This window comes from Balaenoptera ricei, chromosome 1 (assembly GCF_028023285.1).
Source record: "Balaenoptera ricei isolate mBalRic1 chromosome 1, mBalRic1.hap2, whole genome shotgun sequence".
In the NCBI taxonomy this organism is placed as follows: domain Eukaryota; kingdom Metazoa; phylum Chordata; class Mammalia; order Artiodactyla; family Balaenopteridae; genus Balaenoptera; species Balaenoptera ricei.
This window is the reverse complement of record NC_082639.1, coordinates 16,841,773-16,867,537: the sequence shown is the minus strand read 5'-3', so window position 1 is coordinate 16,867,537 and position 25,765 is coordinate 16,841,773. Positions and strand designations below refer to the sequence as shown.

General features: G+C 46.1%; 1 protein-coding gene across 1 annotated transcript; it reads right to left on the bottom strand.

Moving 5' to 3' along the window:
- Window positions 1–248: 248 nt before the first annotated feature.
- On the bottom strand, window positions 249–10,250 carry LDLRAD2 (low density lipoprotein receptor class A domain containing 2). Its single transcript, XM_059897240.1, is given in 7 exon segments — window positions 249–292; window positions 417–599; window positions 3,865–3,996; window positions 6,918–6,944; window positions 6,947–7,336; window positions 9,593–9,741; window positions 10,210–10,250. Coding segments are annotated over 7 exon segments (966 nt in total).
- Window positions 10,251–25,765: the final 15,515 nt, after the last annotated feature.

Genomic DNA, 25,765 nt, shown 5'->3' with positions numbered 1-25,765 from the left:
CCCTGTGGGGGGCGGGGGCAGAACCCAGGGACTGTCTGACCCCAGAGACCACTCTCCTTCCTCTGATGCCCACAGCCTCTCTAAGGATGACCCCCCCGACCCTGGAAGCCTGGCTCACTCAGCCGCAGGCCCCCAGGGGCCACCTGGCCAGGACATGTGTAACAGATGGTGCACAACTCCAGCCCACCAAGCCAGCCGGCTGGAGGAGCAGCAGCACGAGAGGAGGCCCGTGAGGAGGCCAGCAGAGGCTAGGAACAGCGAGGAGGCCAGCGCCACCCCCGCAGCCGGGGGCCTGTAGGAAGAAAAAGTCCACTCAGGCCTCAGCCTGGGCCAGCTGCCCCCACCCATCACTGGAGAGGGACAAGTGTGATCTCGGCGGGAGGAGTGACAGCGGGTGATAACCAAGAGCCATCTACCTTCTGGAGCTGCATCCTGTCGTGCAGGGTCCCGGCGTGCTGGGGGACTCCGCTCAGCTGCAGTCCCCAGGGGGCCCACAGACCCACAAGCTGGGGGAAGAGTCAGGGGCCGGGAGGTACCATCATCCATACTCCCTTCCTGGCTGGGCACCGGAGAGGGACCGGCAGTGGGAAATAACAGCTCTAACACACGGAGATCTGCCCCTTGCAGGGTATGATTATGTCTCGTTTAATCCTCCCAAAACCTCTTAGTGTTAGTATTTTTATTTTACAGATAAGAGAAGTGAGGCACAGAGAGTTAAGTCACTTGCCCAGATCACACAGCTGGAAGTGACAGGGGTGGACTTGAACTCACAGTCTAGCTCCAGGGGCTGTGGTGGATGAATGGAGCTACTTCTCAAGGAGTAATGCTGTATTGAGCATTTGCTGTGCACCAAGCCCATGCTCTGCGCTGGACCCTTCACCCACAGGATTTCACTTAAGGTTCATGACAAATCTGAGAGGTTAGGTTTATCATCCCCAGTTTACAGATAAGGAAACAGAGACATAGAGAGGTTCATTCTTTCACTCATTTGATGAGTATTTTTCAGTCACCTGCTACTATACCCCAGGCATTGCTCTAGGGACTGGGAGATATGACGGTGAGCAAAATAGACAAAAACGTCTCCATGGAGCTGGCATTTTAGTGTGAGGCGACATAAAACACAAATTCTACCGTGTGTCAATGGAGATAGGTGCTACAGGGAAAAATTAAGCAGGGAAAGGGACAGGGCATGTTGGCAAGGGGCAAGGTTGCTATTTTTCTTTTAATTGAGGTAAACTATACAAAACAAAATTTCCCATTTTAACCATTTTTAAGTACAGTTCTGTAGTATTAAGTGCATTCATATTGTTGAGCAACCATCAACCCCATCCATTCTCAGAACTGTTTTCATCTCATAACACTGAAACTCTGTACCCATTATTAATAACTCCCCATTTCCCCTCCCCCCAGCCCCTGGCAACCATCATTCTACTTTCCGTCTCTTTGATTTTGAGTCCTCTAGGTGTCCCATATAGGTAGAATCACATAGTATTCGTCCTTCTGTGACTGGTTTATTGCACTCAGCATAACGCCCTCAAGGTTCATCCATGTTGTAGCACGTGTCGGCATTTCCTTCCTTTGCAGGGCTGAACAATATTCCATTGTGTGGACATACCACGTTTTGTTTACCTGTTTTTCTTTCAATGGACACAGGGTTGCTTTTCTTTTTTTTTTTTTTGGCTGCACAGCTTGTGGGATCTTAGTTCCCCGACCAGGGAACCCGTGGCCCCTGCAGTGGAAGCGCGGAGTCCTAACCACTGGACCGCCCAGGGAAATCCCAGGGTTGCTATTTTTAAACAAAGGGGTCAGGAAAGAGCTCATGGAGAGGGTGAGGGTTAAGCCAAGACCTGCAGAAGGCAAAGGAATGAGCATGTAAACCTCTGGGAAAAGCCTTCCAGGTAGAGGAAAGGGCTAGTGAGAGACCAGCGGCAGGACAAGACTGGAGCGTGGAAGGAGCTGCCAGGGGCCGGAGTCGAGGAGCTGATGGAGCAAGCGGGCAGGTGGGAGGAGACGGGCCAGGTCACTCAGGGCCTGGGGGCCCCTGGGAGGCTCGTGTGGGCTGAGTGAGGAGTGAGGAGGGTCCTGCGCACAGGAGTGACGCGATCTGACTTAGTGTTTTAAAAGGCTCCTCTGGGGAATTCCCTGGCAGTCCAGTGGTTAGGACTCCACGCTTCCACTGCTGGGGGCCCAGGTTCAACCTCTGGTCCGGGAACTAAGATCCTGCAGGCCGAGGGGTGCGGCCAAAAAAAAAGAATAAAATGCTCCCCTGGCAGGAGAGCTTAACTCCCTGCTAGTGTGTGGGCTGCGCGTGGTGACTTCCTCCCAAAGAGGACAGTGTGGAGAGAGGAGACAGAGTAACAGCGGAGAAACTGACAAACACAGCCTCAACCCGGTGACCAAGCCCAACATCAACATCCGTGGATCATGTTGGGGAGTGATCGTGTTGGTTTGGCCTGGTGTGCACTTGACCTCTGTGATCTTCCTCCTCATAACCCACGACTGCAGTCTTATCATGAGGAAAACGTCAGATTAATTCCGACAACACTGATGGCTTGGTTATGGGCTGAGAGGGAAAAGGGAGTAAAGGACCACTCAACCGTTTGGGGCTGAGCAACTGGAATTCAAAGCTGCCACTGAGGGCTTCCCTGGTGGCGCAGTGGTTGAGAATCTGCCTGCCGATGCAGGGGACACGGGTTCGAGCCCTGGTCTGGGAAGATCCCACATGCCGCGGAGCAACTAGGCCCATGAGCCACAACTACTGAGCCTGCGCGTCTGGAGCTTGTGCTCCGCAACAAGAGAGGCCGCGACAGTGAGAGGCCCGCGCACCGTGATGAAGAGTGGCCCCCGCTTGCTGCAACTAGAGAAAGCCCTCGCACAGAAACAAAGATCCAACACAGCCAAAAATAAATAAATAAATAAAATTAAATTAAAAAAAAGAAAAATGCTGCCACTGAGTGAGAAGGGGACACGGGTGAGGAGCAGGACGCAGGGCAGGCTGTGGATCATGAGTTCAGTTTGGGGCAAGTTAAGTGTGAGACCCGCCTGCACAGCCACGTGGAGATGTCAGGTGGGGAGGTGGTTATATAAGTAGTGTTCAAAGACGAGTCCAGCTGGCAATACGGTATAAAGGAGAGCGGGGAGGGAATGGGTGTGGCAGCTGGAGGAGAGGACATGGGGCCTGGGCCTCTGGGCACAGAGCCTAGTGTCAGGGAGGAGCCTGAGGAGTGGCTGGGGAGGGAAGTGTGTGGGCTCCCGGGAAGCTGGGTTTTACCCCTCAGCCAGGTGCATTTGTGCAACAAACAACCTGTTCAACAGGACATGGCAACCCTGACTGGGAGTGGGGCATATCCAGATTCCTAAGAAGGATAATCAGGGGTGACCTAGTCTGGTCCCCTCTGTCCATCCACAGAGGTCATTCCTGGTTATGTCACTCAGTGACTCTATGACCTTGGGCAAGTCATTTCTCCTCCATAGGCCTCAGTTTCCCCATCTATAAAATGTGGGAGTCAGGTTGGATCAATGGTTTTCAAAGTCTTGAAGGTCAAACTCAAGTCTCTCAGTAGGACATCAGTCAGCCACGGCCCAGGCCTCCCACATCCAGTTAAGTAGAGCACCTCTCCTTGTGATGTCTGGGGCCTCTGCAAGGCTCCGTTAGGAAAAGCTTCCACCACTGAAATGACATTTGGAAGCAGCTGGATTCGATCACCATTTGAGCTCTAACATCTTCTGGTCCTCAGGCAGTCTGGTCTGAATGGATTCCCCACTACTGTGCTTCACCTTATCCTCTCCTGCCGCACCCGTGCCTCCGGCCTCCAGCTTCTAACCCAGATGCTCAGCAGGGCCCAAGCCACCCCTGTCACTGACCTCTGCAGTTGGCTGCTGGCCACGAAGCCTGGTCACTGCCATCGCCACAGTTGTCCATGCCCCAGGGATCGCACACCAGGCTCGGGGGGATGCACCTGCTGTTCTGACATCGGAAGTAGGCACAACAGGATCCTGGGGTTGAGAGGGGAGGCACGATGAGGACCCTGAGCACCACAGAATGTTTGGCCCTATGGGGAGGGAATGTGGGAGGTGTGAGCAGGAGAGGCTGTTTCCATGTGCGTGCAAATGAGGGTATGGATGAGACAGGTGTATGATCATAAAGATGATGATGGGGATGGGGATGATGATGATGATGATGGCGGCTAACATTTATTGAGCTCCTATTCCAAGCCAGGCGTGGTTCACATCCCAGCTCATTAAGTTCTCACATTAACCCTGTAGGCTCAATACTATTATCAATCCCATTTTAGAGATGAGAAGACTGAGGCACAGGGAGGTTAGGTCACTAGACCAAGGCCACACAGCTTGTATCTAAGCAGCAGGATAGGAATTCAGCCCCATGCTCAAGAGCACTGTGGCACCCAGTGTGTGTGAGTGTGTGTGCATGCGTGCGTGCACGCAGCCTATGGTAGCCCAGCGACCTGAACACTCCAAGCTCATCCCGGCTCGTGGCACTGCATCTGCCATCAGCCCTGCCCATAACTGCATGGCTTGCTCCCCTCAGGTCTCCACTCAAATGTCATCGTGTTGGAAGGCCTGCCCTCACCTCCACGTGAGAACGGCATACCACCCCTCCCCCACCACCACTTTATCCTGATTTGGGTTCCTCTGCAGCACTTACCACCTCTGCAGATTATGGATTTGATTGATTCTTTGTTTATGGTCTGCCTCCCCCACTAGAATGTCAGCTCAAATGGGGCAAGGACTTCTCTTTCATTCACTGCTGCATGTATCCCTGGAGCCTAGAACAGCACCTGGCACAAGGGCGGGTACTCAATCTTTGTTAAATGAATGAATAGGCACACAGGTGACAGAAGGGTATGACTTGGTGCACAGGGTGTGGCAGACAGGTTGGCTTACCCAGCACCCCATTCTGTGGAGAAAAGCTGGTTCAGGAGGGACTGACCAATACCATGGCTCAGAGGTGGACATGGGAATCAGAGCATTCCATTCCTGGCCCCGGGAACAGACACATGGCCCATGTGACTAATCAAATTTGGCCCCAAGGACTTTTGCTAGAACCATAAGAAAAGATCCTCGCGGTTCCCTGGCAGTCCATTGGTTAGGACTCAGCTCTTTCACTGCCGAGGGCCCAGGTTCAATCCCTGGTCGGGAACTGAGATCCTGCAAGCTGCTCGGTGCAGCCAAAAAAAAAAAAAAAAAAGTGAGAGAGAGAGAAAAGGTCCTCGCTCTTTATTTCACTGAGGTGAGAGTTATAAGGGGGACTGTGGGCTTGGAGCTGCAGGGTCACCTTGCTGCCAAGTAGAAAGAGGAACTGGAGCTGCCTGAGATGGAAGCCAAACAGACCCAGTGCAATGCAAAGGGAGAGAACAAAGAGATAGAGCCCAGGTGGCATTACATGATCTCCTGAATCCAGCTATACCTGAACGAACACCTTAATATCCCAGTTATAGGAGCCCCCCAAATTCTCCTTTGGCTTAAGCCAACTAGAGTTGGGGTTTTTTCATGTGCAAATGAAAGTGAATGCTCTAATTTATAAAAGATGTGCAAGGGTAAGAGTGAATATCTACGAGAGAGAAAACACAAACAGTAATCCAAGTAAAAAGTGGTAAAAAGTAATCCAAGGAAGCCAGAGTTGTGACAGGGCTTCGCCACTGCCGCCTGCTTTTGAGTCCAATCCTGCTAAACACAAAGCAGCTGCAACATGCTTGGCTTGCACCTCACGGAAGGTGAGAAAGGGAGGGAGGGAGGAAAGGAGGGAGGGAGGGGTTGATTTCCAATTAGCCTGTGAGATCTGCTTGCAAAACAATATAATAGGACCCTTGGCACGCTACAGCCCACAGGACCCCAGGCACCATCAGTCACGGCCCCAAAGACACACATGAGACAGCAGGGGGTGCTGTCTGACCAGCTCAGGTTGAAGGGCTGTCCAGGGCCTGGCATGTCGAGGTCTAGCTCCTGGTGAACCTGTGTTGGCTCTCAGAGGCCCCCCTGTTCTTGCCTTGAAGTGCTCAGAACTCCTTGTTTAATTCTCCAGTCTGGATATTTTGCCAGCAAGGGCGATGATGCTTCTCCGAGGTTTTGGAAACTTCTGGGCTTTGGCAGCTCCTCTGCTGAAACATCAGTGAGTGTCTTCAGTCCTGGGGAAACCTGCTGGGACCAAAGCCTTAACTCAATTGGAGCAGAGGACAAACTCTAGCAGTTAAAGCCCAGCTCCTCCACCTGTGAGCTGGGAGTCCTGTGGCGTGGCACTTCACTCAACCTCTCCAAGCCTGTTTCCCATCAAAAAATATGAGTGTAGGAGCACTGGCCCAGCAGAGCTGCTGTGAGAACAGATGAGATCTGGCGTGTGAAGGGCCAAAGGCAACGCTCAACGAGGGATTATTATTAATTTCAGTTCCCTTTTCTTGCCTAAGTGGGTTTCTGTCACTTACAGTCACCAGAGTCCCAACTCTCGGCCCCTCTGCAATCGGGTGGACCAAGGACAGAGAAGCCAGTGTGTGAACGTGAGAGTGTGTGAGTTGCATGGCAGTGTGCAAAGTGGTATTGTGTACGATGAGGTGTGCATGAAGTGAACTGTGTGTGGGAGAGAGTGTTCAGTACGCCAGGCCTGTGGGTTGGGTGTTTCAGTGTGTGTGGTGCAGGTGGGTGTGCCAGGTGTGTGTACGACATGTGAGTTGTGCACAGGTAGTGTGTGAGGGGGGTGGGTGCTTGAGTGTGAGGTGTGTAAGTGTGGGGGAATCGTGTGGGAGTGGGAGCTGTGTGTGAACAGGTGAGGGGCTGGTCAGTGCATCCATGCAAGTCAGGTTTATGGGGTTGGCTCTTTGGGTCTGGACCGCCCCTTACTGAAGCCCCTGACCCTGCCGCCAGGCCCCAGCCCCTGCCCTCTCTCAGGACCAGCCCGCACCCACCCAACCGGAAAGAGGAGACATCGCCACGAAGTCCACGCGGGGCTGGCGGCCTCTGGTGACCAAGCGCAGGCCCAGGAAGTCCCCGGATGACGCCACCGGCCCAGGGATGGTCAGGCCGCAGAGCCGGGCCCCCAGAGGCCGTGGCGCCCCCGGCGGGCCCTCGTAGAACTGCAGGTAGGACCCGGGGGCGCAGGGGTCCTCCGGCGCCGGGGAGGAGGCGTTGGGCGCCGCCGGGGTCAGGCTGTAGACCAGGAAGAAGCGAAACTGGAAGCGGATCCTGTCGCCGGGGGCCGCCGCCAGCATCCAGAGCCTGCAGTCGGTGTCTGGGGCCACGAAGTAGAAGCGGCGCGACGCGGAGTGCGAGCGCAGCAGCAGCCCGTCCCCCTGCCACGTCCGGCCGCACAGGTCCACCAGGTCGGCTGCGGCGAAAAGCACGGACCCTGGAGCCACGCGGTCCCGTTCCAAGCCTGGCCCTGCCCTCTGCCCTTTGTGTGACCCCCGAGTGAGTCACTCAGCCGCTCTGAGCCTCAGTCTTCTTGTCGGGAAAATGGGGATGATTGAACAATGTCAGAATTTTTGTGAGGGTTAAAAAATGTAATTCAAGCCCTCAATCTCGTATTCAAAAACCCTAGGATGTGTTTCAGAATTTTTCAGATTTTAGAAAGATATATAATATGTTGCAGCCCCAAATGGAGTCTGCCACAGCCCTCCACGATCAAACACATTTTCTAGAGCAATTGCACAGAACATTTACCCTAAGAAGGACAAATACAGACTGTAAACAGCCTCCTGTCAGTTCAGGTCAGGTGTTGCCAGTTAGTTAGCTAAGAACAAATTTTGGTTGTCAGAGCTTTTCATATTTTGTAGTGGAAACTAAAGGATTGTGGACATGTATGGGTTCAGTGCTTAGGATAGTGCCTGGCATTTAAGGAGCATTACGGAAGTGTTAGTCAAGGATGGGGGAGGAGATTTCCTGGCCTTCCCTCCAGTGGTTAGGACTCCGCACTCTCACTGTGGAGGGCCCACGTTGGATTCCTGTTCGGGAAACTAAGATCCCACAACCCTCGCAGTGTAGCCAAAAAATACAAGGATGGGGGAGACACAGTTGGGCACCTGCCCAGCCAACAGGCATTCCCTGTTTCTCCTTGCTAAGAGAAACTTAATTCCCCTCAATTATCAGAGAGGCCCCCTGGTCTTTGGCCTAATAAACCAAGCCTTGTAATCCTAATTCTATTTGCCAGGTTTAGGGATTGGCCTGTGAACTGATTCTGGCCAATGAGATTTAAGGAGAGGTTTGCTGAGGGTTCCTGGGGAAAATTTTCCTCCCTGATTTTAAAAAAAAAGAGAAAAAAAGGAGGGAGAGCTGTGTGATGAGGAGCCTCTTTTTCTTCCTGCTTTTGAAAGCTATTGACTGAGGATACGATGCCCAGAGCTGCAGCAGGCATCTTGCAAGGATGAGGTCATGAGAATTATGGAGGAGCCCTGACATGGTTGAGCTGCTGAATTAACCATTTCTGGACTCACCTATGGCCTCTCTTCTTAAGTGAAATAATAAATGTCCTTGTGGTTTAAGCTCTGTTTAGTCTGGTAACCGTTACTTACAGCCCGAAACATCCTCACTGGTACAGAGTTGTTGTGAGGATTAATGAGATAATGTGTAAGTACTCAAACCATCTGATTTTTGTAAGGATAGAGAGAGAACAGGACGTGGCTTTTCTGGTGCATGGTAGGGGCACCAGTGGTGCTTGAGGACAAGCCGGGATGTGGGTCTTCGGGGGAGAAATTCTCCATTAGGGCTCAGGATGTGGGAGCATCTTCTCATATCTGTGCAGACCTACTAAAGCCAGAACCTGCCCTGGAGGCACACGGGACAGGTGGAGGTTTAGAGAGTGGGTGAACGAGCACCTTCTATGAGCTGGGCACTGTCTATGTGTCTTGCATGGTTTATCTCACCTTATATGCACAATAATAATAGCCCCTTAAGGCAGCGGTCCCCAACCTTTTTGGCACCAGGGACTGGTTTTGTGGAAAATAATTTTTCCACAGACGGGGGTCGCCGGGGTGGGGATGGTTCAGGTGGTAATGCAAGCGACGGGGAACGACGGGAACCACGGGGAGTGACGGGGAGTGACGGGGAGTGACAGGGAGTGACGGGGAACGATGGGGAGCGACGGAGAGCGACGGGGAGCGATGGGGAACGGCAGATGAAGCTTTGCTCGCTTGCCCACCACTCACCTCCTGCTTTGAGGCCCGGTTCCTAACAGGACGCGGACTGGCCCTGGGGGTCGGGGACCCCTGCCTTAAGGGGCAAGGGCCTATTATTCTTTCCATTTTACTGCTGAAGAAACCAAGTCTTAGACAGTGGGAACAGTAATGTCGAGGGTGTGTATGTGAACGCAGGGCCATCTGACTCCGAAGCCCACAGTGTTTCCCGGTGCCAGACTGCCCCACCCACCCCCAGACACCTGCTTCTGGGTGACTTGGAGCTCCAGCCACCCAGAGGGGTGGGGGTGGACTTGAGGGTGCCAGCCAAGACCAGGCACAGGGTTTCCCAGTGCCCCCCAACTCAAGGGATCCCAGCTCATCAGGGTGAGTGCTGATTGAGGAAACACAATCTCAAAGGGTGGTGGGACCTGAATCTCCTGCCTGCCCCAGCCAAGCCACCTCGTACTCACCTGTGTGCAGCGCAGACGCAGTCAGGGCGGTTGCCCCCAGCAGGAGCAGCCTTTGGGGCAGCTGCAGAGGACAGGCTTCCGTCCAGGCCCTCCTGTGCCCAGCGATGGGGAAGACCTGCAGAATCTTCAGTGTGGGGTCTTTGGGGAGACTGGGGTATAGGGACCTGGTTAGGCCAGTGGAGGGATTGGCAGGACACAGGGAGCAAGGGAGGCAAGTTCGCCAGCTCCTCTGGTCTCTTCAGTGATGTTTGTGCTCCCTGTTCCAGATCCTTCTTCAGATCAGGATTGTGTCTAGGGTTGCCATGGAGATTTGGGACTGGGGCTGGAGCCTGGGGAGAGAAGGCGGGGAGGATGTCTGCTCTTCCCCTGCCAGACAGGAACCAGGAAACTCAGATCTGGTTCAGCCACAGGGCTTCTGGGAGGGGGACCCACAGCCTCAGAGAGCTGCTGCCTTCCTGGAGAAGTTGGCATTTTAGGGCTGAGCTTAAGGGAGGCCCAGGACATCAAAGGGCCTCTCTGAGGGCCTAGAGAGGCAGCAAGTGGTGAATGACCACTGGCCCAGGAGTTTGCTCTATTTTACAGACAACGTATTCCTGCCTCAGGGCCTTTGCCCTCACCGTTCCTCCACCTGGGGTGCTCCTCTCCCATGGAGGTCCATGGCTGGCTTCTCTGGGTCATTCAGATTTCAAGCTCACATGTCACCTGCTCAGACCACATTTCCCTGACCACTTCTCAGTCTGAATTAGTGTTCTCCCTCCCTGTCACTCAGTCCTATGTCCGCAAATTTATCTTAGCACTCACTGGAATTGCTTTGCTTATTTATATCTATCTTGTAGGTATTGTCCATTGACTGCCCCCCACCCACTAAAATTGTGTTCTGTGAGTGTCTTGTTGTTCTCTGAAGCCCTAGGTCATAGAACAGTGCCTGGCACAGAGCAGGCATCCAGGAAGTAAGAACGAATGTGTGGGGACTTCCCTGATGGTGCAGTGGTTAAGAATCCACCTGCCATTGCAGGGGACACAGGTTCGGGCCCTGGTCCGGGAAGATCCCACATGCTGCCAAGCAACTAAGCCCGTGTGCCACAGCTACTGAGCCTGCGCTCTAGAGCCCGCGAGCCACAACTAGAGCCCATGTGCCACAACTACTGAAACCCACGCGCCTAGAGCCCGTGCTCCGCAGCAAGAGAAGCCACTGCAGTGAGAAGCAGGCGCACCGCAACGAAGACCCAACACAGCCAAAAATAAACAAATTAAATAAAGAAATTTTTTTAAAAAAGAAAAAGAACGAATGTGTAACGTTGAGCGAATGACCTCCCTTTTTTCTGGGTTTTACTTCCCCATGTATAAAAGGAAGGGCTTGGGCCATTTCAGCCTTTTTCGAAATCTGTAATTAGTAGAACCATTTTTTTACAAAGGCATTCTACATGGAACCTTAATATATAAAGCTGAAACTTTTCAAGTCTCAGTTTCCTTATCTGTAAATTGGAATAATGATAGTTCCAACTTTGTAGGTATATTGTAAAGGGTAAGTAACTTGATACAAGTGGGGTATCAAGTTACTTACTTAGAACAGTGTCTGTCACATAGTAAAGTGCGCAATGCATGTCAGGCTGGATGATGACCCTTAATGTCATCATTATTACTTAAACAGAGGTCATCTATGTTTCAAGAAGTCCCCACCTCAGACTTTGAGACACCACCTCAGAGTCTGAAGACTGTATGAGAAGGTTAAAACCACTGGCCCTGCTGCTGTCTAATGCTCTTCTTTCTAGACCTGACATTCGATGAAAACTTGATACCCCACTGTGTGTGATGTCCAAGGCTAGGCCTTGGGGGACTCCTTTGGCAGGAGTGGATTTATCATGAAACTCTTGAAGCTGGCCGCTCTCCCTTCTGAGACGGACCACATTCTGCCTATGGAATGTGTATCTCTCTAAATAAACTTGATTTCATTTTAAAAAAGAAAGAAAGAAACTTGTGAAGCTTACACATCAGGACATATTATTTGCATGAGATTATATATTTTTATAAAATTTACAAAATTAAGATATTTCAACCACAGTCAATTCAGATCACTGTCTCTTTCCACCCCGATCTCCTCCATTGCACCTCTCTTCAGATGGTCACGGGCATTTTTGAAATCTGGCTAAGGGGAGGTGGCTTTGGGTTTGGGTTTGGGGGGGATATAATTATGGGGTCCTAGCTCCTTCCAGGTATAGTTCTATTATTTCTAATAAATGCCCCAGAATGCCTCCCAGTAATCCTCCTCATGCCCTCTATGTTGTGATATGTTGTGATATGAAGCTGCAGAATCAGAGATCATTTATTATGCCTGGCCTCGTTGGTGTGAGGGTATTGGAGGAGAAATAAGGTTTGAAACATATGAAGCCAGAAGCCAGTCTATGGAAAATCCTTTCAAATCTTAAAGCTCGCATATGTAAGAAATTTGATAGAGGTTATCCCAAGTTTAACAGTCCTTAAGAGAATAAATAATCTTACTAATAACGAATTGCAAAGCTCAAGAAAAAAAGTCTAAATGATCACTAATAAAAAACTAATTTTGGTCAATCATGCTAAAGGAAAGACTGACTTATCTTTCTAGTCCTTTTATAGAAAATATCATATAGTGTTGTCACAGAAATCATAAAAGGGTGTGCAGCCAAAAAAAGTAAGGAAAAATTATCATAGAAGAGGTTTAAGCAGTATTTTAATAAAAACGTGCTATTATTTTAAATTTATATTGTTCATGGTATTTGTCAGTTTTTTTGTTTTTCTTTTTATTTATTTTTGGCTGCGTTGTGTCTTTGCTGCTGCATGCAGGCTTTCTCTAGTTGCAGAGAGGGGGCACTACTCTTTGTTGCGGTGAATGGACCTCTCATTGCAGTGGCTTCTCTTTGTTGCGGAGCACGGGCTCTAGGCGCGCAGGCTTCAGTAGTTGCAGCACATGGGCTCAGTAGTTGTGGCTCGTGGGCTCAGTAGTTGTGGCTCACGGGCTCTAGAGCACAGACGCAGTGGTTGTGGCACATGGGCTTAGTTGCTCCGCGACATGTGGGATCTTCCCGGACCAGGGCTCGAAACTGTGTCCCCTACATTGGCAGGCGGATTCTTAACCACTGCACCACCAGGGAAGTTCCTGTCCGTTTTTTAAACTTTAAAAGTTGTTGGACATGGAAGCAACTTAAGTGTCCATCAACAGATGAATGGATAAAGAAGATGTGGTATATATACAAATGGAATACTACTCAGCCATAAAAAAGAGTGAAATAATGCTATTTGCAGCAACATGCATGGACCTAGAGATCATCCTACTAAGTGAAGTAAGTCAGAAGGAGAAAGACAAATACCATATGGTATCACTTACATGTGAAATCCAGAATATGGCACAGATGAACTTATCTCCAAAACAGAAGCAGACTCACAGACATAGAGAACAGACTTGTGGTTGCCAAGGGGGAGGGAGGAAGGATGGAGTGGGAGTTTGGGGTTAGCAGCTGCAAACTATTACATATAGAATCGCTAAACAACAAGATCCTACTGTATAACACAGAGAACTATATTCAATATCCTGTAATAAGCCATAATGGAAAAGAGTATGAAGAAGAATATATATATATATGTATATACATATATATATATATATATATATATATATATATATATATATATATATATCTGAATCACTTTGCTGTACAACAAAATTAACACAACATTGTAAATCAACTATACTTCAATAAAATAAATTTTAGAAAAATAAAAATAAAAACTTTTGAATGTAAGAGTATTTGTGCTTCCTGACACTGGAAATGTCAGCATGAAGAACGTGCTTTGAGAGAAAAATAATATTAATAAAAGTGCTGTTTGGTCTAAAGCTCTTCACCCTAGTTAGCAAAAGGTGTGAATGGAACGGAATGGAATGGAATAAGTCTTCTCAGAAAGCAGAGCTTTTCTCTGGAGCTGTTTTGAAGGAGTAGTTGGGCAATTAGTACTTTTCTCAAAGATGCTCATCCTACTAAAACGCTCTGGGATTTGGGTTTAGAACATCTTATTTTCAGGCTTTATAGCAGTTCCTGTTTTCCACTGTAGCAGGTGGAAAGCTACCCTGGCCTAATGGAAAGGCAGAGAGCATAATCAGAGCATGAGGTTACATTTCACTGCCCATGAAGCTTCGCTATTTTGTTGCTCAAGTTCTTTACCTCAACTTTTAAAAATGAAACATTATTATACTTTGTAAAATAGTGTTTGCCCCATGATAAGACCTATAAGAAAGTTCACCATCTGCCTCAAATATTATAATATGCGTCTGTTATTCAGATTAATACATAGAACTAAATAGACATTTCTATTTGTAAATAACAGCAAATACACTGGTAGATGAAGTATGGGACCAATGAGCCAAATTTAAGTTTTATTTTTCTTTCAGTACACAAAAGTGGTGTTGCTTTTCACAGTCAAACTAAACCGGTCAAAGTACCTTTTGTTGGTTTCTTAAAAGGACTAGAGAACAAACTGATGTATCTTTTCTTTGTTTGTTTGTTTTGGCTGTGCCACCTGGCATGTGGGATCTTAGTTCCCTGACCAGGGACCAAACCCATGCCCCCTGCAGTGCAAGTGTGGAGTCCTAACCACTGGACAGCCAGGGTATTCACAACTGATGTATCTTTGAATTAAAAACTTCATGTAGATTTTAAAAATATATATTGCTGAGATTTTTTTCTCATCCTGAATAAATATTCACTTTCAAAATTTTTTGTGTTTATAATTTCATATTTTTAAAGAGGGCCCTCAAAGTGTCTATGCTTCAGGACCCAAATAACCTGGCCCTCAGGGAGCTCATAGCCTGGTAGCAGCTTCAGATTAAACAAATAAATAAATAGACAAACAAACAAAAAAACAGCCATTAAATAAATCCCAATCTTAACAGGAACATGAGGTACCCTGGGAAGTCAGGAAGTGCTTCCCAGAGAAAGGCATTTCTGACTTGGGCTCTGAAGGATGTAGAGGAGTTTCCATGCAGAAACTGTGTTAAATGCAATAATAGTATCTTCCCGGCCCCTTGACCAGGCTCTGTGCCTGAAACATCCCTACCTTTCATGAACTCCATGTCAACCTTTTCATATTTCTAGCAACCACTTCTTTTTTTTTTTTTTTTTTTTTACCTTTGACTGTGTGTGTTGGGTCTTTGCTGCATGCAGGCTTTCTCTAGTTGCTGCAAGCGGGGGCTACTCTTCATTGCGGAGCACAGGCTCTAAATGCGTGGGCTTCAGTAGTTGTGGCACGTGGGCTCAGTAGTTGTGGCTCACAGGCTCTAGAGCACAGGCTCAGTAGTTGTGGCGCACGGGCTTAGTTGCTCCTTGGCATGTGGGATCTTCCCGGACCAGGGCTCGAACCCGTGTCCCCTGCATTGGCAGGCGGATTCTTAACGACTGCATCACCAGCAAATCCCTAGCAACCACTTCTTAAGTGTTTGCAACACTCCAGTCACTGGCTGTAAGCTTGTCACATGCTTTATCACACATAATCGTCACAATGAACCTACAAAGAGGACACTCTTATGAGCCTCATTTAACTGGTGAGAAATCTGAGTGCAGATAATGATAATAAATAAGGTTGGTAGGTAAGGGGGGTACAGTATTCCCCCGGGTCCCATTTCCTAGCTGTGTAACCCTTAAGCAAGTGACTTAACCTCTCTGTGCCTCAGTTTTCTCATCTACAAATTGGAGACAATACTAAAGTATCCTACTGAATTGTTGGGAAGCTTAAATTAAAAGAAAGATGTAAATTCATTTTTCAAATACCACCGACCTCTGTGTGAGGCATTGGAGATACTTCAGGGAACAAAATAAACAAAAACTCTACCCTTGTGGAACTTACATTCCAGAGAAGGATAAATGGGTAAAATGTATGATGTATTGAATAGTGATAAATATTAAGAAGAAAAAACATAAAGCAAGGCCAGGAGATGTGAAGTGTCAGAGAGATGTTGAAATTTTGATAGGATAGCTTGGGAAGGCCTCACAGAGAAGGGTCTTTTAAGTAAAGATCTGAAGGAGTGAGAGAGCCAGCCATGCAGTTCTTTGAAGAATATACTAGGCAGGGAGAATAGCAAGTGCAAAGGCCCTGAGGCAAGAGCATGCCTGGCACAAGCAACAGCAGCGTGGAGTGAATGCAGCAAAGGGGAGAGTGATAGGAGCTAAGTCAGACCATGTAGGTCCCTAAAGGTCATTGTAAGAACTTTGGCTTTTTCTCTGAGATGAGAACCACTGGGCAAGGCCAGATGCAGCAGGACCAGATAGGAGACTATTTTAATAATAAGTCTAGAAATGATGGTGGCCTGGGGACTTCCCTGGCGGTCCAGTGATTAAGAATCTGGGCTTCCACTGCAGGGGGCACGGGTTCAATCCCTGGTTGGGGAACTAAGATCCCGCATGCCACGTGGTGCAGTGAAAGAAAGAAAGATAGATAGATAGAAAGAAAGAAATGATGGTGGCCTGGACCAGGATTGCGATAGCAAGAAGTAGTGAGATTCTGAACGAACATACTTTGAAGGTACAGCCAATAGGATTTGTTGACAGATTGGACTTGGAGTGTGAAGAAAAGAGATGAGTCAAGGAGGGTACCCTGGGATTTAACCTGAGCATCTGGAAGGATGGAGTTGCCATAAGTGGGAGGGGAAGAACTGTGAGAGGAGGAGGGTTGGGGGAGGATGAGGAGTTCTGTTCTGGACACGTTCAGATTGAGATGCCCATTTGCCATTCCAGTGGAGAGAACAAGCGGAGGTTGGATCTCCAAGTCTGGAATTGAGGGGGGAAGTGCAGACCGGGCATACGATTTTGGGAGTAGTCAGCACATGGATAATATGTAAAGCCACAAGATGGGGCAAGAGAGCCACAGGAGTGAGCATAAAGAGCGAAGAGGAGGACCAAATAGCTTGGACAGTGCCCAACCCTTCTTGGGTATTTAGCTGGTACTCATGGTTCTGGAGAAAATGTCCACTAGGGGGCAGTCAATACCAAGACGAGGATGAGGAAACTTGTGTACCCTAGAAACTGCCCCTGGGAGGCTGCAGTACGCCATTCAGCTTAGGGGCTGGGGATGGTGGCAGCTCACCAAGCAACCAAGTACTCAGCATCTTGAGACTGAGGCTTTGGTCACTTCACTACATGTTCAGGTAACTCTAGAGAAGGACCATTGTCCCCACCAATCAATGCGCCCTTATTGTGTACAATGAGTCAGCCAGACTGGATCATCTCCAAGGGCTCTCTCCCCTCAGACCTTCCTTGAGTCCTGGATATGGGCTGACATTCCTAGATCAAGGCTGTCACATCTCATCTGCCAAATTCTCTATGCAACTTACAGTTTGATAAGCTACTAGTAAATAACTATTCATTGATGCCAGTTCCAAGTCTGGTGCTTTGAATACTTTCACTCCAGAAAAGCCCTGAGACAGGTATAATCATCTCCTTTTATAGATTAGGAAGCCAAATCCAGCGAGATTAGGGGCCTTGTTCAAAGTAGCCCCAGAAATGGGAGGCAAAGTTAGTTGCCCATTTTCAAGGGGCTCCAGACCCCATTCTCTTCCTAGTATATCATCTCACTTTGACCTTGAGTCCAAAAGTACCTGGTGCTATACTAGGAGCTGAGTTAAAGAGGTAAAGGACACACCTCTGCCCTTAAGCAGCTCAGAGCCTAGTAGACACAAAAAACAGAAGTACGCTTCAGCATTGTAAGAGACAGGGCCATGGAAACAAAGAAGAGGGAACACAGCCTGCTCTGGAGCAGAGAATATGGAGAATACTAAAACTAACGAGTTTTAATAAAATGAATAAATAATAATAATTAACATTATTATTAATGATAAGTTATTCATAATTTATTGAGTGCTCTCTATTTACCAAGGACTTTTGTCATGTACTGGCCCATTTACTCTTCACAATAGTGCCATGAAGAAGGTAGCATTATCATCCCCATTTTACAGATGAAGAAGGTGAGGCACAGGGGTGTTAAATATAACTAGGAAGTGGGGAAGCAGTCTGGCTTCCCAGAGGAGGAATTGTCTGAGCTGAAAGATGAAGTGTGGATAGACCTAGGTGGATGAGGAGAGGGTCAACAGTGTTCCAAGCAGAAGGAGAAGTGTGCACAAAGTTGAGAAGGCTTGGGAAAGCCCACCTTTGTAGTTTTGCCCGGCAACCTGAGACAGTGCCCACCTTTCTGGTCACAGTTGACCCAGTTTCCACACAGGCCAAGCATGGTGCTAAGCTTCATTTCACAGCCAAAATGGGCAGAGCCAGAGTTTGGACTCTGTGTCCTTCTGACTTCCAAATCCATGCTCTTTCCATGATAACATGCATGTGGAACTTCCCTGACCAGGGATCAAACTCTTGCCCCCTGCATTGGAAGCGTGGAGTCTTAACCACTAGACCACCAGGGAAGTGCTCCATGACGACAATCTTAAGCAAGGTTTGTCAACATTTAGTCATGTGGGGAGATAGTTCTTCCCTTTCCACTATCCAGATATTCGCAAAGGTTGTTAATATCCTACAATACAAAGGTCGAGGATGAAATAATGAGATCACAGTCATTTTTACTGAGTTAGAGAAAGAAGGCATCATTAGGTGAACCTAAGCCCTTACAAGTCATTAGACTGGCTGGAAGAAAAATGAAGATTGACAACAGAAACAAAGATAAAAGTAAAATATAATGTGCAAAATAAAACAAGATGTACAAAAAGTATTGTGAGCTCTTATCTAACACATTAGAAATCCCAGGGACTTCCCTGGTGGTCCAGTGGTTAAGAATCTCCATTCCAATGCATGGGACGTGAGTTTGATCCCTGGTCAGGGAACTAAGATCCTACATGCTGCAGGGCAACTAAGCCCACGCCACAACTACTGATCCCTCACGCCCTGAGCTCATACTCTAGAGCCCATGCGCCACAACTAGAGAGAAATCTGCACATCACAACAAAAGATCCCTCATGCCTCAGCTAAGACCTGACACAGCCAAATAAATAAATACTTATTTAAAAAAAAGAAATCCAAGAAAATATCTCTACATATCCAAGAAAATAATGTCTACCATAAATACTAGTAATATCTTTTTTTGTAATACTAATATCTCCAGATCCCAAGATCACTAAGCCCAATTTGCATTTACTTGGCAAGGAAAACAATAGACATTTCAGAAACTATCCCAGGGATGTACAAATGGCCTAGTACTTGCAAGGATTTGAGAATGTTAAATTCTCATACACATTATTACATACATATCATAGAGGGACAGATAGAAAACATAACTTGTTCATAATAACTTGAACAGATAAAATCAAAAAATGTTGGGCTTCCCTTGTGGCGCAGTGGTTGAGAATCTGCCTGCTAATGCAGGGGACACGGGTTCGAGCCCTGCTCTGGGAAGATCCCACATGCCGTGGAGCAGCTGGGCCCGTGAGCCACAACTACTGAGCCTGCGCATCTGGAGCCTGTGTTCCGCAACAAGAGAGGCCACGATAGTGAGAGGCCCGCACACCGCGATGAAGAGTGGTCCCCACTTGCCGCAACTAGAGGAAGCCCTCGCACAGAAACGAAGACCCAACACAGCCAAAATAAATAAATAAATAATAATTTTTAAAAAATGTTTAGAATTAAAAGAATGAACAGTTGCCCACCATAAAATTATAAAAGGGATTATCTTCATTAAAATTTTAGGTAAAATCTCGTCAGTAGGGACTTCCCTGGTGGTTAAGAATCCACCTGCCAATGCAGGGGACACAGGTTTGATCCCTGGTCCAGGAAGATCCCACATGCTGCGGAGCAACTAAGCCCGTTCGCCACAACTTCTGAGCCTGCTCTCTGGAACCCACAAGCCACAGCTACTGAGCCCATGCACAGCAACTACTGAGCCCGCATGCTGCAACTACTGAAGCCTGCAAGCCTAGAGCCGGTGCTCCGCAACAAAAGAAGCCACTGCAATGAGAAGCCTGCGCACCGCAATGAAAAGTAGCCCCTGCTTGCCGCAAATAGAAAAAGCCCGCCGACAGTAACGAAGACCCAATGCTGCCAAAAAGGTCTTCGTTGCTGCGTGCAGGCTTTCTCTAGTTGCTTGGTTGCTCCACGGCATGTGGGATCTCCCCTGCATTGGCAGGCGGATTCTTAACCACTGCACCACCAGGGAAGTCCCCATCTTAGATAGCCTTTTACAATATATCAGATCTCTAGGGAAAGAAAAGCCCAAGACTTTCCACAGGGATCAGACACAGACATCCTTAGATGAACTAAAAAGGGCAGTATGACATCAATACTCCAAGCACCTATATTACTAGAGAAAACAGATTTCAGTGACTCATGGACATGCCGACTGGTCACTCTAAGTTAGACTTTGAGAATCAGGCATAGTACTATTTCAGCTTACTGGACAAATACATTCTTTTCTCCCCCACCCCCTTTTTTATTGAAGTATAATTGACTTACAATATTATGATAGCTTTAGGTATAAAACATAGCGAGTCAATATTTTTTTACTTTAGAAAGTGATCACCACGACAAAGACATTTTCTGATACAGAAAACAAATCCAACAGAAAAAAAAAACCACTGGTTACATAAGAACCAGGTTACTCATCTCAGCATGAGCTAGACTCAGTCCTGATCAAACAAAGCGGGTAGCACAAAGTCCTACGCACTTAAAATGGTATATAAGGGAAAGGACAAAGCAGGGTCCTCCATTGAGGAGGCAGTGTCTCAGCTTTTGTTAGACTTGCCCTTGAGCAGAGGGCAGGGAACATCTCAACCACCACCCCACCACCCTGGAGACAGCAGCTTCCTCCTGGTCTGAGCTGGCACTGGGGCTGTGCCGGTGATGTGATGGTTCAAGGATGGCAGTGCCTCACTTAGACCAGAAGGGGTCAAATGGAAAGCAGCAGTCCTACATTCAACCGCAGGGGTATGGAATAAAATTCACATTTTATGGCAAGACAAGAAAAATTTAAACAAAAAAATCTTCTCTGCCCTTTGGCATCCTCTCCCCCCTCATTGTGGATTGTGTATGTGCATTATGCATCACCAAACCTCCCCCAATGGCAGGAATACCTGCTCAACCATAAACAGCAACATTCTCCTAGCATCAACAAGACAACTCTTTAAAAGATAACATTCCTCTTGATCTTATAAGGGGTCATATGACCCACCACGATGAAGGTCTAGATTATATAAACTGTCAATAGTAAGTCATTTGATGTACAGCCCTCTACTCAAAAAACTTATATAACTCTGTCTTGATTCCTAATGAGTAGGACAGTTCTCAGAACTTTCTGAGATACTTTTCTCCAGTTATAATCCTTAAATTGGCTCAAATAAAATTTTCCATTTCTTTCTTAGATCGACTGATTAATTTTTCATCAACAGGGGAAACTGGTAGGTGGAGGGACAAAGCCCAACACGATGAATTAAAATCAGTACAATTGCCAATAAGTCGGAGCTTACAGAAAGGACATCCTGAAGTTATCTTGAATTCTGATCCACAGGCAGTAGCCAATGGCCTGATAACTTAGTACCCAAAGTGGAAAACAAATAATTGTCTAATAAACAGATAACCAGTATGGAGAACACCAATATCAGAGAATATACATTAGGTTTGACAGTCTTACATATTAGGAGACCATATCTCAGCACCCAGAAATGTAAAACTCAAAAAGCAGGTTATAATCGGAAGTAGATAAATTAACTGGAACTCTAACATCGAAAATAATTAATTGACAAAATATTAGCTAGATGTGTGTTCCCCAAACAAATGGAGATTTGGGCACAAACTCATCAATTAAATGTTCAAGGGAGAGAGGTATTCCTAAAATAGCACATGCTAAAACATTGTCAAATCTGCCAACATTTTCTATGTCACTTGACAACAGAAAACAATCTGGAAGAACTAGCAAAGGCTAAATCTGGTAGATAGACTATGTCAAAGCCATGACTGAGCCACAAAGGAAAAAGAAATGTCTTTGGAGGATACTTTTTCAGGACTGGGATTTGCGGAGATGCTAAATCCACAATATCAGACATAGAGACACTTATTAGTGCCTATGGAACTCCCTAATCACAGAATCAAACCAGGGAACAAACTTTACAGTAAGGAAACAGGTCTAGGCCAATAAGAAGGAAATCAGCAGGAATGGTAAAAAGTTTAATGAACTACTAAGGAAAACCTAAATCCAGACTAGGTGTGAAATAAATGGAAGATTGAACAGTGTTCCGATAGAATAAGTAGTCTAAATTACATAATAAACAACTATCCTGACACCCTAGAGCTACAAACAAAATGACCCTATTGAAACACTGTGGGGCCCTCCCAGGTATAAAAGCTTTGTTTCTAGTTTGTAAGATTTCAAAGGGAAGGGAGGAAATGCAGAAACAAAGGAGGAGCAGTCAAGAAACATTAATGCAGTGATAAAGCAGGGGCCTGGTTCCTCCTCAAGGGGTAGACATAACAATATATCTTTGAGTTCTTCTGTAGGAGCTCAGGCTCCCACCCTGGTGGAGGATAGTAACTTCTGGCTGAGCACAAGATCCCTGGAATACCATCCTGTTACCTCACCACCAACCAATCAGAAGAAAGTCACACACTCCGCAGCCCTCACCCTAAATTTTGCCTTTAAAAACTCTTCCCCCAAAACCATCAGGGAGTTTGGGGTTCTTGAGCACAAGCCACCCGTTTTCCTTGCTTGGCCTTTACAATAAACCTTTCTCTGCTCTAATCCAATGTTTCAGTTTGTTTGGCCTTAGTGTGCTTGGGGCACAGGAACTTGGGTTTGACAACACTGAAATCAAGTTTAAACACATTAAACTTAAAGATTATGGGGGAATAAGAGTACAGATACAAGAGTCTTCTGGTATCTCTTTCAGAATAGAAAAACATTTACAATGACAACTCTCAATAGCTTCACTATAACCATCCTAATTATCTGACACAATGTTCCCAGTTGTCCTGTAAATAGACTGACCAAAACCTAATAGGTTGGCTTCACTACCTGATTGCCAAGGTGATAAACACCCCGTTTGGATCAAACCATGATTGGATACAGAGCATGGACATTTTACAATAACTAAAATACTCCTATTAGCCCAACTACAACTATCATGAGAAAAAAAGCTATGGTCCGGTTTCCCATGGAACGAAAGAAAGCCATGTGATCCCTCAGTTAGCCTGGATGAGGTCAACATAATCTCAAGGGATCTTGAATGGGGAAACTCACCCCATCAGAAAAATGTCAATAAGAACAGAGCACCAGACAGGGACCTTGTGGGCCTGAGCCTTAGAACCTCATCTCACAGGCATCTACTAAGAGTAGACCCAATTGGAATGATAATGCCTACCTCAAAGGAGACAAGTCAACTAAAACATGGGGAAGATTTATACCAACATCATCAAGGGATTCATGGACCATTAGCAAGACTGAAAAACAGAACAGACCTAAGAGTGGACATCACAAATGCTCATAGACCCTGGGCATGGTATGCTGAAGAGAAACATGGAACAATTACAACAAAGCTACAATGGATGGAGCTATGTCTCTTCCTGGCCTGGCTACACCATGTGCCATGGGCATTTGTGGGACTCTTGATATAACTTCAGTGATTGGACACATTGCAATGTTACCAAATATTTAAAGAATATGCCTTGTTGAGATAGCCTCATCCACCAGAGGGTAGACAGCAGAAGCAAGAAGAACTACAATCCTGCAGCCTGTGGGAAAAAAACACATTCACAGAAAGATAGACAAGATGAAAAGGCAGAGGGCTATGTACCAGATGAAGGAACAAGATAAAACCCCAGAAAAACAACTAAATGAAGTGGAGATAGGCAACCTTCCAGAAAAAGAATTCAGAATAATGATAGTGAAGATGATCCAGGACCTGGGAAAAAGAATGGAGACAAAGATCGACAAGATGCAAGAAACGTTTAACAAACAACTAGAAGAATTAAAGAACAAACAAACAGAGATGAACAATACAATAACTGATATGAAAACTACACTAGAAGGAATCAATAGCAGAATAACTGAGGCAGAAGAACGGATAAATGACCTGGAAGACAGAATGGTGGACTTCACTGCTGTGGAACAGAATAAAGAAAAAAGAATGAAAAGAAATGAAGACAGCCTAAGAGACCTCTGGGACAACATTAAACGCAACCACATTTGCATTATAGGGGTCCCAGAGGGAGAAGAGAGAGAGAAAGGACCAGAGAAAATATTGGAAGAGATAATAGTCGAAAACTTCCCTAACACGGGAAAAGAAATAGCCACCCAAGTCCAGGAAGCACAGAGAGTCCCATACAGGATAAACCCAAGGAGAAACATGCCGAGACACATAGTAATCAAATTGGCAAAAATTAAAGATAAAGAAAAATTATTGAAAACAGCAAGGGAAAAACGACAAATAACATACAAGGGAACTCCCATAAGGTTAACAGCTGATTTCTCAGCAGAAACGCTACAAGCCAGAAGGGAATGGCATGAAACACTTAAAGTGATGAAAGCGAAGAACCTACAACCAAGATTACTCTACCCGGCAAGAATCTCATTCAGATTCGATGGAGAAATCAAAAGCTTTACAGACAAGCAAAAGCTGAGAGAATACAGCACCACCAAACCAGCTCTAAAACAAATGCTAAAGGAACTTCTCTAAGTGGGAAACACAAGAGGAGAAAAGGACCTACAAAAACAAACCCAAAACAATTAAGAAAATGGTCATAGGAACATACATATTGATAATTACCTTAAACGTGAATGGATTAAATACTCCAACCAAAAGACACAGGCTTGCTGAATGGATACAAAAACAAGACCCATATATATGCTGTCTACAAGAGACTCACTTCAGACCTAGAGACACATACAGACTGAAAGTGAGGGGATAGAAAAAGATATTCCATGCAAATGGTAATCAAAAGAAAGCTGGAGTAGCAATACTTATATCAGATAAAGTAGACTTTAAAATAAAGAATGTTACAAGAGACAAGGAAGGACACTACATAATGATCAAGGGATCAATCCAAGCAGAAGATATAACAATTATAAATATATATGCACCCAACATAGGAGCACCTCAATATATAAGGCAACTGCTAACAGCTATAAAAGAGGAAATCGACAGTAACACAATAGTAGTGGCGGACTTTAACACCTCACTTACACCAATGGACAGATCATCCAAAATGAAAATAAATAAGGAAACAGAAGCTGTAAATGACACAATAGACCAGATAGATTTAATTGATATTTATAGGACATTCCATCCAAAAACAGCAGATTACATTTTCTTCTCAAGTGCACATGGAACATTCTCCAGGATAGATCACATCTTGGGTCACAAATCAAGCCTCAGTAAATTTAAGAAAATTGAAATCATAACAAGCATCTTTTCTGACCACAACGCTAAGAGATTAGAAATGAATTACAGGGGAAAAAAACGTAAAAAACACAAACACATGGAGGTTAAACAATATGTTACTAAATAACCAACAGATCACTGAAGAAATCAAAGAGGAAATCAAAAAATACCTAGAGACAAATGACAATGAAAACACGATGATCCAAAACCTATGGGATGCAGCAAAAGCAGTTCTAAGAGGGAAGTTTATAGCTATACAAGTCTACCTCAAGAAACAAGAAAAATCTCAAATAAACAATCTAACCTTACACCTAAAGGAACTAGAGAAAGAAGAACAAACAAAACCCAGAGTTAGCAGAAGGAAAGAAATCATAAAGATCAGAGCAGAAATAAATGAAATAGAAACAAACAAAACAATAGCAAAGATCAATAAAACTAAAAGCTGGTTCTTTGAGAAGAAAAACAAAATTGATAAACCATTAGCCAGACTCATCAAGAAAAAGAGGGAGAGGACTCAAATCAATAAAATTAGAAATGAAAAAGGAGAAGTTACAACAGACACCGCAGAAATACAAAGCATCCTAAGAGACTACTACAAGCAACTCTATGCCAATAAAATGGACAACCTGGAAGAAATGGACAAATTCTTAGAAAGGTATAACCTTCCAAGACTGAACCAGGAAGAAACAGAAAATATGAACAGACCAATCACAAGTAATGAAATTGAAACTGTGATTAAAAATCTTCCAACAAACAAAAGTCCAGGACCAGACGGCTTCACAGGTGAATTCTAT